Source organism: Myxine glutinosa, chromosome 4 (assembly GCF_964187855.1).
Source record: "Myxine glutinosa chromosome 4, kmMyxGlut1.1, whole genome shotgun sequence".
In the NCBI taxonomy this organism is placed as follows: domain Eukaryota; kingdom Metazoa; phylum Chordata; class Myxini; order Myxiniformes; family Myxinidae; genus Myxine; species Myxine glutinosa.
In genome coordinates, this window is record NC_136264.1 from 114,409,629 (window position 1) to 114,421,875 (window position 12,247).

The 12,247-nt window shown below is 42.6% G+C and overlaps 1 protein-coding gene across 2 annotated transcripts in view; it reads right to left on the reverse strand.

The window, feature by feature from the left end:
• The window catches only part of DSTYK (dual serine/threonine and tyrosine protein kinase), a 63,830-nt gene that overhangs the window by 35,157 nt on the left and 16,426 nt on the right, over positions 1 to 12,247 (reverse strand). For both annotated transcript variants that reach the window (XM_068113138.2, XM_068113139.2), the window contains exons 4-6: positions 9,346 to 9,588; positions 7,712 to 8,138; positions 7,033 to 7,268 (exon numbers count right to left, since the gene is read on the reverse strand). In XM_068113138.2, coding sequence (XP_067969239.2) covers positions 7,033 to 7,268; positions 7,712 to 8,138; positions 9,346 to 9,588 — 906 coding nt within the window. The remainder of the gene's footprint in view (positions 1 to 7,032; positions 7,269 to 7,711; positions 8,139 to 9,345; positions 9,589 to 12,247) is intronic.

The window sequence follows — 12,247 nt, forward strand, 5'->3', positions numbered from 1 at the left end:
TTGTATTAGAATGACTTCATCTCGAAAGATAGTCCTTGTTTTGATTGTGAAATGAAAACATGTACATCGGTGTGAAGTGTTATGTGCACGTATTTTGCAGTATTATTTGCAAACAAAAATTGAAGAAACTATAAAGTTACATTCGCTCAAGTGTTGTTCACCCTATTGCAGAACAACATTTTGAAGGAGGAATAGATAAAAGTATTGGCTACAATTTCAAATCGATAGTAAATTTTGGCCTTGTAAATATCTGAAAAATTATTTTTTGATTTTGATGCTGTTTGTTATTTGGGCATAGTGAACATGTCGTTTAAAATGAATATCCTTCATTGAGCTTATATCTTTCCATTGTTCATTGTAAACATCGTTCGTTGTGCTTATATCTGGGGGTCAAATCCATCAACCACTTTCATTCTCCCCTCAGTATTTTTGTGACGTAAAATGTGCAATGTACCCGTAATATCACAGAGGATTTTTTTTTTAAATCTACCAATATTTTATTTTGCAGACAGGAAATATTGAAAGGACATATAATAGGGTGGCTAAAAATACTAATCTCTGAAAATCCCAAGTGGTGGAGAGGGGGCGGGGGGAAGGAGAGGGTTTCAGTACCTGCCCCATGTTCTATATCAAAAAAGGAAAAAAAGATTTAGGGATAGACCTTACATATTTTCATGTAACCATCCCGACACTATTTACATACTTTTTGACATTGCCATCCCTACATCATTTGCATTAAAGAAATGCATTTTAACTTGTTTTTTCCCAATATGGTTAGTTTTACACCTTCATAAAGGTTTGTAAGTCAAATACGGGCTGATAGGACAGCTCGAAAGTATCATACATATATAGTCTAGTAGGAAGACTAGGTCCCCCTGCACCCCCCGGAGATATACTTCTAATCAGTGTTTCTAGATTGGAAAAAATGTGTAGAAAATGACTAGCTATGGCCCCAAGCTGAAAAAATGTCCCACATACCATTTTTATGCAAATTACTGCTGCCATTATCAAAAAAACGATTTTTGACATATCTCAGCCAATATTGCAGATAATTGAAAAATGAAGGTGTCTAGACCCATGTTTTGAAGGGCATAGATCATGATAGAACTATTCATAACATGATTACATGTGTCTATGGTATACTAGTATGCTAATTAGTGCTTTATTTACAAAATAATCACAGTTTTACGAAATAATAGACTCATATTAAGGTCCGTCTACACAGACGTTAACACAAAGTTTTATTTTTCTAAATATTACAACTGTCAAAATAGTCCTAGCACTCAATGTGACCACTCTTCTCTTGCTTGTTTTAGATAAACATCATTAGCATTAGTGATTCTACACTGAGTCAGTCATCATCATTTTCATCGAAATCGTCAGAGTCAAACTCTTCTTCTCCTTCCTCTTCCTCCTCCTCTTCGTGCTCTCCTGTGTTCAGAAGATCCACCAGTGAGGTTGGTAGGATGGGACCACTGGACCACATTGGTTTCAACAGTCCTTCATCAGTCCTTATCCATCCTTGCTCCTCATAAGGTTTTGGCTTTTCGATGATAGGTTGATCGGCTCTTTTGTACAATGCTACGCGGTGGTTCACACGCTGGATGTGCGGCTTCAGGGCAGACTGGCATGGAGGAAGGCGAGCCAGATCAACCTTGGACTTGGATGTGAGGGTCTTGTTTCGTGAGCTGAGTAAAAGTAAGCGGACACACAGACACACAAAAACCTGAGTGATCAACATACTTGTCAAAAAATTTTTTTTTTGCAAAGTAACAAACAAACAAACAGGGGTGAAAACAACCTCCATCCACTTTTGGTGGTGGAGGCAATCATGAACTGAGGTTCAGGCAAACAGAGGTTGCAGCAAAGATGAAATTCAGGATCTCCACCACACCATAAACTGTCCCAAACTCTGACATGAGTCTCCCCTCGTGTGCCATATCACTCAACTTGCGAGGCTCAAGCGAGGCCCTACTCACCCAGCAGGTGAGCTGAGGTGAGCTGTTTGCTTCGGAACAGGTGCCTTACAGTCACACAGAGGAGAATGTGCTTTGGTAACTTCCATTTTCCATCTGACACTGCACGGCACAGATCTTGTCCAATGGAGAAGACCAGACGCTTCACCTTTTCTGTCTCGATGCCCTCCTTGCCAGTCATTAGCACGCTGAGAAAGCGGACAAGGTCTGGAGGTAGGATGTCTTCAGGATTGAGCTCCATGTCTTCAGCTGTTGGTGGCCATGGTTGGTCTTTACACTCTCTGAAAGCCTGTAGAATACCCTGGCGAAGTTGGAGGGCAACATTTTGGTTCTTGTTTGTGCTTCCGAGTGTGAATGCTCGTGCGAGAGCATTGGAAACTGTTATGTTTGAGCTGTGCACAAGCCAGAAAGAAATGACATCACATTTGTCATGATCAACCTTCGTGAAGTGGATATGCTCCTTGATTGGGTCATTCTGTAGGCGTTTCAGTAGTTTCTCTGACCGATAATTTGAGTTCTCATATCCATTCAGTTTCAGTTCCTCGACATAGAGCAAGCGCAAGGAAGAAAGCTGTAGAACTTTATTCTGCTGGATGACCTGGGTTTGAATGTGTTCCAGTACTGAGTTGAATGCCTTTTCATGGGCGGCTGACATGCAAGCCTGCTCCTTTGGTGCTTCGGCTCTGTGAATCGCACGCTCATAGTTGTAGAATGCTGTGCGGAAAGCTTTAAAACATGACGGATGGTGTTTGGCCTCACATGCAAAGAGGTCTTTGTTTTTCACCTTTCGATGGAGTCGATAGAGACCCATTTTCTCAGCCCGTGTTTCGATTTGCTCCCATGCATTTTCTTTGTTTTTAAAGGATGGGAAGGTTGTAGGCCTCTCAGTATTGCGATGAGCATCTTTGGTCTCAACTTTCTCACAAAATATACACTCTGGCGGGAAGATGGGTTCAGCAGAACCTCCTGGTTTACGAGGAGAGTGATGCCATGATGAGGTTGATGGCCCTGGTTCTGTATCATCTCCCAGACGATGAAAGTGGCGGACAAAGTGCTTATAACACTTGCTGTGATATCCTACTCTTTCTAGGTCATCAGGAAGAGTTGCCGGGATCTGATCACATACTGATTGCATACGACATGGGGAGTCATGCGGTTGGTTGAGACGTCTATCCCGGATCTTTTGAAGCAGTTGCAGTTTTTCTGAAGCAGATCCTTTAATTTTACGGAGGGGCGTGAAATCCCCATGATCAGACATGGATGGTACATGAAGGATGCATGTAGGAGGAGAGCTTTGGGCTGCAGGTTCTACACTCCGTTTTCTTTTGGGCATGCTTGCTGTCGATGTCTACCATCACTGTTAAATGACAAATAAGAAATCACGAATGATGTTAAAAGTGCCTGTGAAAGGAGGCTCTGAGTTTTCAGTGAGGTAACAGAGGTTCTGAGTCATGTTCTACACTAGGGTACTTTTTAGCTGACTAAACCATGTTTAGTGGCATCAAAAGTGCTAATAGCTAAAACATCTAAATTCTTCCACACTAACGTTAGCTATCTAGGCCAATGAAACATTGTGCTAAGTTACTGTAGCTAGCTCAGCTGTCGTGCCTCTTTCTGGTTCAATTCATATACAGAAGTCAACAGATATGTCTCATGTTTGGCATTAACAAAAGTTTAAGTTACACCGACATTAGGAACATACTGTACATAGATGAGGCTAGCTTTAACGTTAGCTAACATGGTGCTAGCTGGCTCAGCTGTTATTCTGCCTGTTTATGATTTCATGCAGAAACTGAAGTCAAGAGTGTGAGTAACATTATAGTTAGCATCTTACCTGGCTAGATTGGAGGATGAATACCAAGAACAACACACAGATGGAATGGAAGACTGAACTTTCAACTGAGGTATTCAATAACATCAACGTTACCAATTGATACAAGCGCGCGACATTACCAATTGATACGAGCGCGCGAGCGCGCATGTTACATGGATGGAAATGTAAAATGGCAGCTATAGCAGCACTAATTTGGATCTCTAGTCTGTCATTTCTGCACTGTGATTGGATAACATAAAAAAATATGTTTGGGAGTTAACAGCAGGAGTTGGTAGATTTTACGTGGGCTGGGTGAGAAACCTTTAAATAAGCAAGTGAAAATCTCTCGCAATACAAAGTCAATGGTGGGAAGAAAAGTTGAGTGGTACCAATGTTACTGCCAATGTCCCGCCCCTATGCAAGACTCAGGAGCATCTTGTTGACATTTAACCTTGAAAATACCTGGGTTTAGACCCCTTATGTACCATGTTAAGTTATCTGCAGTATTAACGTATCCTTATCATTTGTAAAACTGATTATTTTGTAATTACAGCATTAATATGCATACTAGTATACCATAGACACATGTAATCATGTTATGAATAGTTCTATCATGATCTATGCCCTTCAAAACATGGGTCTAGACACCTTCATTTTTCAATTATCTGCAATATTGGCTGAGATATGTCAAAAATCGTTTTTTTGATAATGGCAGCAGTAATTTGCATAAAAATGGTATGTGGGACATTTTTTCAGCTTGGGGCCATAGCTAGTCATTTTCTACACATTTTTTCCAATCTAGAAACACTGATTAGAAGTATATCTCCGGGGGGTGCAGGGGGACCTAGTCTTCCTACTAGACTAATAGCTATGGTCAAATGGGATAAGACTACAAAATATGTTTTGGTGATTGGGTGCGATCATCAGGTTTTGACAATCGCCTGAGAACAGCTATGGATCATGAAAGAAAAAAAGATTACCAAGGATAGTTGCCTTTTCTTGATTTGGGAAGAATTATTTTTCATAATCTTGTTTGGTTGAGCAATCTATATACAGGTAGTGGACAAAGAATGGAAACACCTTGGTAAATAAGGGACACCAATTATATTGAAAGCAATGGCTTCCACCCAAGTGAGGTCCATTTGTTAATTAAGCAAATAACATCCCAGCATGCTTAGGGTCATGTATAAAAATGCTGCACAAGCCTGGTTGCCTATAATTATGACTGCAAGAGGAGACCTTAGTGACTTTGAAAGAGGGCTGATTGTTGGGGTGCATTTGGCAGGAGCTTCAGTGACAAAGACAGCTCAACTTGCTGATGTTTCATGAGCAACGGTGTCTAAGATGATGTCGGCATGGAACTCTGAGGGAAAGACATCAGCAAAGGGCAACAGTGGGTGGAGACGCATACTCCAGAATCGTGATATCGATGCATTAGTTTGAAATGCAAGCCAAAGCAGGTGAGCAACTGCAGATCAATTGACTGTAAATTTCAACCTGGGTCACGAGCAGCCAGTTTCATAAAAAAACGGTCCGCCAAAAACAGAACAGAGAAGGATACCATAGTCGGGTTTCAGTGCACAAACCGCTCATCACACATGGCAATGCTTGTTTGTGAGTCCAGTGGTGCAAAGAGCACAGGTGATGGACTACCGAGCAGTGGAAAAATGTGATATGGTCAGATGAATCATCCCTCACCATGTTCTCAACATGCATGTGTGGCACCAACATAGAAAAAAATCTACAACCCTGAGTGCTTGGTTCCAACAGTGAAAGGTTATGGTGGTTCTGTAATGTTGTGGAGCATATTTTCCTGGCATGGTTTGGGTGCAGTCATTCCCCTAGACGGCAAAGTCAATGCCAATCACTACTTAATGATACTGAGTGATCATCTTCATCCCATGTTGCAGCCTTTCTTTGCTGTCGGGAGGGGTGACTTTCAGGATGGCAATTCTCCCATCCACAGAGCAAGTGTGGTATGGGTTTGATGAGCATGACATTGATGTTATCCATATGTCTTGGCCTTCTCAATCACCAGATCTGAACCAAATCGAGCATTTATGGGATATGCTAGAACGACTCCTGAGACAGCGTTTTCCACCGGCGTCAAGCAGGTATTGATTGACTTTCTCATGGAAGAATGATGCCGCATCCCTCCTGCAGAATTCCTGATGCTGGTGGACTCTTGCCCTTTGACACTGAAGACCCCTAAGACCTTGTACACCCTATAATACCCTGTTAGAACCCTTACACCCTACAAAACCCATAAGACCCTTAACAAAACTTATATCCCTAAGACCCATATGAACCATTCAGACCCCAAAGTCCCCACAGACTGCATTAGAACCCTTCGACCTTTAAAATCCCAGCAGAACCCTGACACCCTTTAGAACCCTAAGACAATGTAGACCCTATATACCCTGTTAGAACCCTTAGACCCCTAAAATGCTACTGACCCATAAGACTCCTAAGACCCTTTATAACTCCAAGACCCTTAAGACTCCAAAGCCACCGTATACTCTGTTAGAACCCTAAGACCCTATAAGACCTCATTAGACCTCATTAGACCACCTAAAACCCTATAGACTCTGATCGACCCCTTTTACCTTTAAGACCCTTTCAACACTTTAGACCTTTTTTTACCCTTTCGACCACTAGAACCTTTAGATCACAGAGACCGTTTAGACCTTTACACCCATTAAGTCCCTTGACTCCCATTAGACCCCTTCGACCTGAACACCATGTAATCTTACACCCTGCAGACATGTAAGACAGCTTGGACCCATGACCATTTGGAGATTTAGACCACTAAGACATTTTTAGACCATTTTAGACACTTCAGATCCCTTTAGATGCCTTTGGACCTCTTAGACATTTACATGGTTTAGAGATTATATCCTTAATACCCTTCAGAGTTTAAACCTTTAGACCATTTAGACCATCTAGAATTATTTTAGATGCACGCCACGCAAACATCTATAGTCTTCTTGAAAAACAAAGACTATAAGTTTTTCAGCAAGTAACGCGTAAATTCGATCAACCCAGGGGGTACTCTGCTCGTTTATCTATGAAAACAATTATTACGTATACCCAACAGGAGTTGTGTATTGTACTTGAAATGTTAAGAGTTCACTGTCCTAAAAATCTAAAAGCCCTGCCATATGGAATACAACCAGCATTACTTCTGGTTTCCTTTTTCCTCTGCAAGAGATAGAGCTTCCGGCCTGAAACAATGTAATGCACCTGTCGTAGGTATACACTTGCAGGATGCTCGACTGCTGGTTCACCGCCAGAACGCTCTAAGCTTTCAAGGCAGCGTGCAAGCGTGCCGACAAAGCTCTCGCGCAGGTAGTCCACGGAGCTGATCAGCTGCTTGGCCACAGCCTGCTTCAGCCGGCCGAGGACCATGTCTTGGATCTTCCTGGAGCAGCTCTGCACATCCCGTGCACGCAAGCAGTCCCCGTTTATTGCAGATATATCTGCAGGGGAAAGAAAAATACATCAGATATGCTCACTGGCACCTCTGCCATCAATCGTGTGTCATCAATATTGAATTTTATTTTACCACACCTGTCCATCATCGTTCACATAGACTATGAGGGCCCATACCTCGAATTCAATTGCTTCTACTCTTCCATTAATCTTTTGAAACACAGGACAAATTAAATCCTTCTGTGACTTATATTTGAACAACTCATTAATGACTAGCAAGAAATCCATACTACTCTGACCAATCAATGGCCTCTGTTGTAAATCAATGATGTGATGGCCCAATGGCCCCATAAATCAATGGCCCAATGCTTGTGTGAGGAAGAAATATGGGGGTGATAGTTTAAGGGGCCTTATCTCTTGACAAGCTTTTGTTACACAGCTGTATGCAGCTTTCCACTCACTTCTGTTTGTACCAATAGAAAATGCCCACCAGTAAGTTCCATCTCCGCAGCGGCTTGCAACATCTCGCTGCGCATTTTCTCCATCGTGAGGACAATCATGTCACGAATCTCTTCTTGCTTCTGACTGGCGATCTCGAGCAGCGACTGGTACAATTCCGCCTCCTTGGCTTGTGCATACTCCAGACGCCTCGGCGTGATCTGCAAGTCCCTTGCCATGTCAAAAGCATGACTGATGAAGAGATCAAGACCCCGAGCATGCACGCCACTCACAACACCTGTCGCTTCCACGAGGTGGGCCTGCAAGAACTGCCGAACGAACAAAGCGAGTTGCGAAGCTTGCCAGGTCACCGAGGCTTGAGGCTTCAGTCCTGGTCCAGTTGGCGATCGTTCCTTTTCTTCAATAAAGCCAAGATCAATCAATTGGTTATGTAATCGATCCATTATCTGATCTTTTGTCTGGATAAAAGAAAAAAAGTCAAAATAATCAATAAATGTAATTTTTATTTTTATAAAAGTTATTCTTTGGCATTGCATTGCAAGCTTAGTGTGATCAGATGAGAACAGCAAACACATCACCTCTGGTTGGTTTATAGTATGGAGGAAAAAATTCACAGAGATCGAGACTCTGAAATATAAATTGCAAGGGTGTGAACTATCGTCGTTTCGTCTTAATTTCATCATTCACAAATTATATTCTTAATGTTTCTCTTTCACGAGCGTTGACTTTGTCAAATAAAAGAGTTAATTTTCATATCATTGTCAAGCTCACTTCCTCTTTCACATGCAGCACAAAGATGCCGGGTAGTGTCATCAGCTGAGGGCATGGCTGTGTTGCTGATGTGATGCCCTCTGTAGGTTAGGGCAGGAATTTGGAATTTGGTCATGGTACCAGCAATAACTTGCCTACTGTCCGCGATGGACACCGTGGGATAGTTAACGTCCACCAACCCATTCTGGCAGACGGGACGCCCGTTTAACGTCCACCAACCCATTCTGGCACTCGGGACGCCGGTTTAACGTCCATCCGAGGGACGGCACACACATTGATGATTCACCCTGCATGTGAAGCACCGAACTAATAGTTTATAGCTGGGTCTGGATTCAAACCCAGGCTAGACAGCTTAGCAGCGAGTGTGTGTACTTCTCGGTTTAGGCCATCTTGTCAGCTAAGTTCACTCATAGCAGCAGGCACCCTTGTGCTCAAAAAGGCCAAAAAAAATTAAAACAAAGAGCGATAACACAAGTTGGGTGATCAAAATCACAAATTCTGTATAACGTTGAACACTGAAAACGTCGGTTCCATCAGAAAGTTAAAGTATGAATCAATGTATTGACTTTATCAACCGAAATCTGATAAGGGCATGTTAACCACCATTGTAAGTGAGGTGTGGCTGACGTAACAAGTGTTCATCCTTCGGCAGAGCAAGAGAAGGCCAACACTCGAAACACCAGCTGCACCTCGCTTAAAATGCCAATTAACAGACTCTTCCGGGCTTTCAGTTGATAAAATCATCGTTTAACTTCTCTGCTGATGCATACCTACAGTCCTACACTGACATTCACAAAGACGAGTACCGCGTTATACTCGCATGAATCAACGTGGCAGTGTCCAAACGAACACCCATATACAGGGTTCCCCAATTAGATAAACTGAGGTTCCTACATCAATGTGATTCATCTCTAGCTGGTCGATGCATGGGGTAGTGGCGTCGCCATCGAGGCACAGAAAGAACACAGGATCTGAGGTCTTGCTCCAAAGTTCTCGGAGGATACGAATGTCATTTTCCGAAAGTACAGCACCATCAATGGCGTAGACGAGTAGTGGGATATGCGACCGCCGACAATCCTCCAGCACTGAGCCCAGGGACTGCACCGAGAATGAAGGAGCAAGCAAGACCGATACCTCCTGACCTCAGGTAGAAGTCAAGGAATAAAACAGATTGGGTAGGAGGGGGCAGGGGTGAGGGGTGAGGGGCAAGGGAGGTTCGCAGTGAGAAATAGAGTGAAAAACAGATCATAAACCACAAAGAACAATATTTGTGAATCCACTGCAACAAGAAAGAGATTGTAGAGATAAATGACAAATGAAGAGCTGATGTGCAAATTCTAAGACAAGGAATGGAGTCTTGTAGCCAACTTCTTTAACACTCTATGGAAATGAAAATAAAACAACTTTCATAGATTTAACTTACACAATCAAATGAGGGAATGAGAAATAAAATTGCACATGAACTAAACATGGTATTGAAAGCAGCCAGCCTCAAATGTTAATAGATAAAGGATGAATGAATGAATGATCGTTATAAGGCCATTTTCCCCGCTAGAGCGGGGGTTAGCCTTGCGGGCCCCATGACAATCACGGTTCCCTGTTTGAGGCAATGTTTTTATGGCCGGATGCCCTTCCTGACGCCAACCCTTAGTCGCCTCTTACGATGCGCAGGGATACGGTGTACCTATTCTAAACCGGGGTACACACCGGAATGTTAATAGATAAAAGGATGTTAAATTATTGCCGGGGAGAGTGAAATAAGAAACAAGGAAAAAAAATGCAGCTGGTGTGTCATATTACATCACTTCCAAGATGTCACATAACTGAAACATGTATGGTACAGTGCATCTCAGATTACTCATCTGGGAACCACTTCCCATGTGCAACGCGTGGGTGATCAAGAGGTCAGGACCCTGGATGTGCACCATCTAAATTTTGACTGAATCTAATTTTGACTGAATTTTTTTTTCCTGCAGTGTACATGGCTCTGGAAGAAGCTTTGTAAATGCAAGAAAGTGAGTGAGAGTATGGGTCATTAATGTACGATTTCGAATTTAGAATAGGTACACCGTATCCCTGCGCATCGTAAGAGGCGACTAAGGGTTGGCGTCAGGAAGGGCATCCGGCCATAAAAACATTGCCTCAAACAGGGAACCATGATTGTCATGGGGCCCGCAAGGCTAACCCCTGCTCTAGCGAGGAAAAATGACCTTAAAACGATCATTCATTCATTCATTCAATGTACGAGTAGTTTCCCATTGATTTATAAAGACACAAGTTGACAACAGTCAAATCAGCAGAATTTTGGGGATTTTCATCCTCATACTTGATCCTCGGGTCAATGCATGAGAAACATTTGCGAGCAAAAATCTGAGATTACCAGACTCGGAGGTGTAATTATTAGAGCGTCCGTTCCGAGTCTGGAAGTTCGGTGGTTCAAATACGGCCGAATCATACCAAATAATTTAAAAAAGGTATGTACTGCTTCCTTGCTTGACATTCAGCATTTAAAAGAATAAGAGCACAGACAATACCCATATGAGATTATGGGTCATTAATTATGGCAACTTCACTTTGGCAGCTTCACACAGAAAATGGATGCCAACCCGTAGGTTGGCATCCGTCTTTTGTGGCCATTTTTGTGGCGTCGCTGGTACCCATAGTGCCTCAGGAGGTGACGGTACATCCCTCAAGCTCAGTGGCTGTGTTTTTCTTGTCCAACAGTTCTGTGTCGTGTTTCGTGTATTTTGTCTATACTGTATGTCCACGTGGGTGAGACGTGTGTGTGTGTGGCAGCTCCATTGCGAGCCTTAGATCCTGTTTAGTTTAAAAAAAAAAACTGCCAGACACAAAAAAAATCCAGATCTGCCATGAATGTAAACATAATATTCATAAACTTATTTCATTTAAAATGCTTTGGGATGTATGAGAGAACCACTGGTGTAATGGGAAAATAAGTGGTAAAAGCATTTGGGTGGGCCTGTTTGGTGTTCCCATTGTCGCTCAAGGCTCATAATGGTGGGAGTGGAGGTCCAGATCCGAAATACCATGTTAAATTATCTATAGTCCACTAATATCCTCGGAATTCTTGCAAAAGTATGCTGTTGTCTCTTTCAATTTAAGAAAAAAATTTGAATGCATCGACAGGAAATCAAATATAACTGGCACACATTTACCGTGCGAAGCCGATCAGTTTTACACCCCACAACTAGATTGTTGAAATCTGTGCCCTTAAAAGTACACTAGTCTATTCACTCTAACGCCGACAGTGAGCAAACAATGCAAGCATTGTCCGACTTGAGCTGGTCGATCACATGTTGTCTGGTACTCCGAGGGCATTGCACGTTGCCTTTGCTGCTCGAATAGATAGATCACAATGTTTGTTAACCCAGGTTACTGAATTGAGTGCTGCCTTCCACATATACAGGGTTATTAGCTTGACTTCTAAAAAAATGGAAAAACTTCCTTCCACCCCAGGCAACATTTAGTGGCGAAATGTCGGCAGGCTTTCGGTGGTGCCAAGAACCCAGGGCAGGGCTCGTCGTCAAATTCCATCGTATGCGTGTCAGAAAGGAAAATTATTACACAGCATCGACAGCCAACAACACCGGCAAACGTCTCCAACTGTTCGCGTCTTACAGGACAGTGTACAAATGATTCTTCAACTGCATATATTGCAAAAACGAAGGCTATTAAAAAAAAAAAACACTTATTAGTGTTTAAATCTGAGCTCGTATTCATTGAAAAGTTTTCTTGGCCTGTGTGTGAATAGCTGCCTATGGTGGAGGGGGGGGGG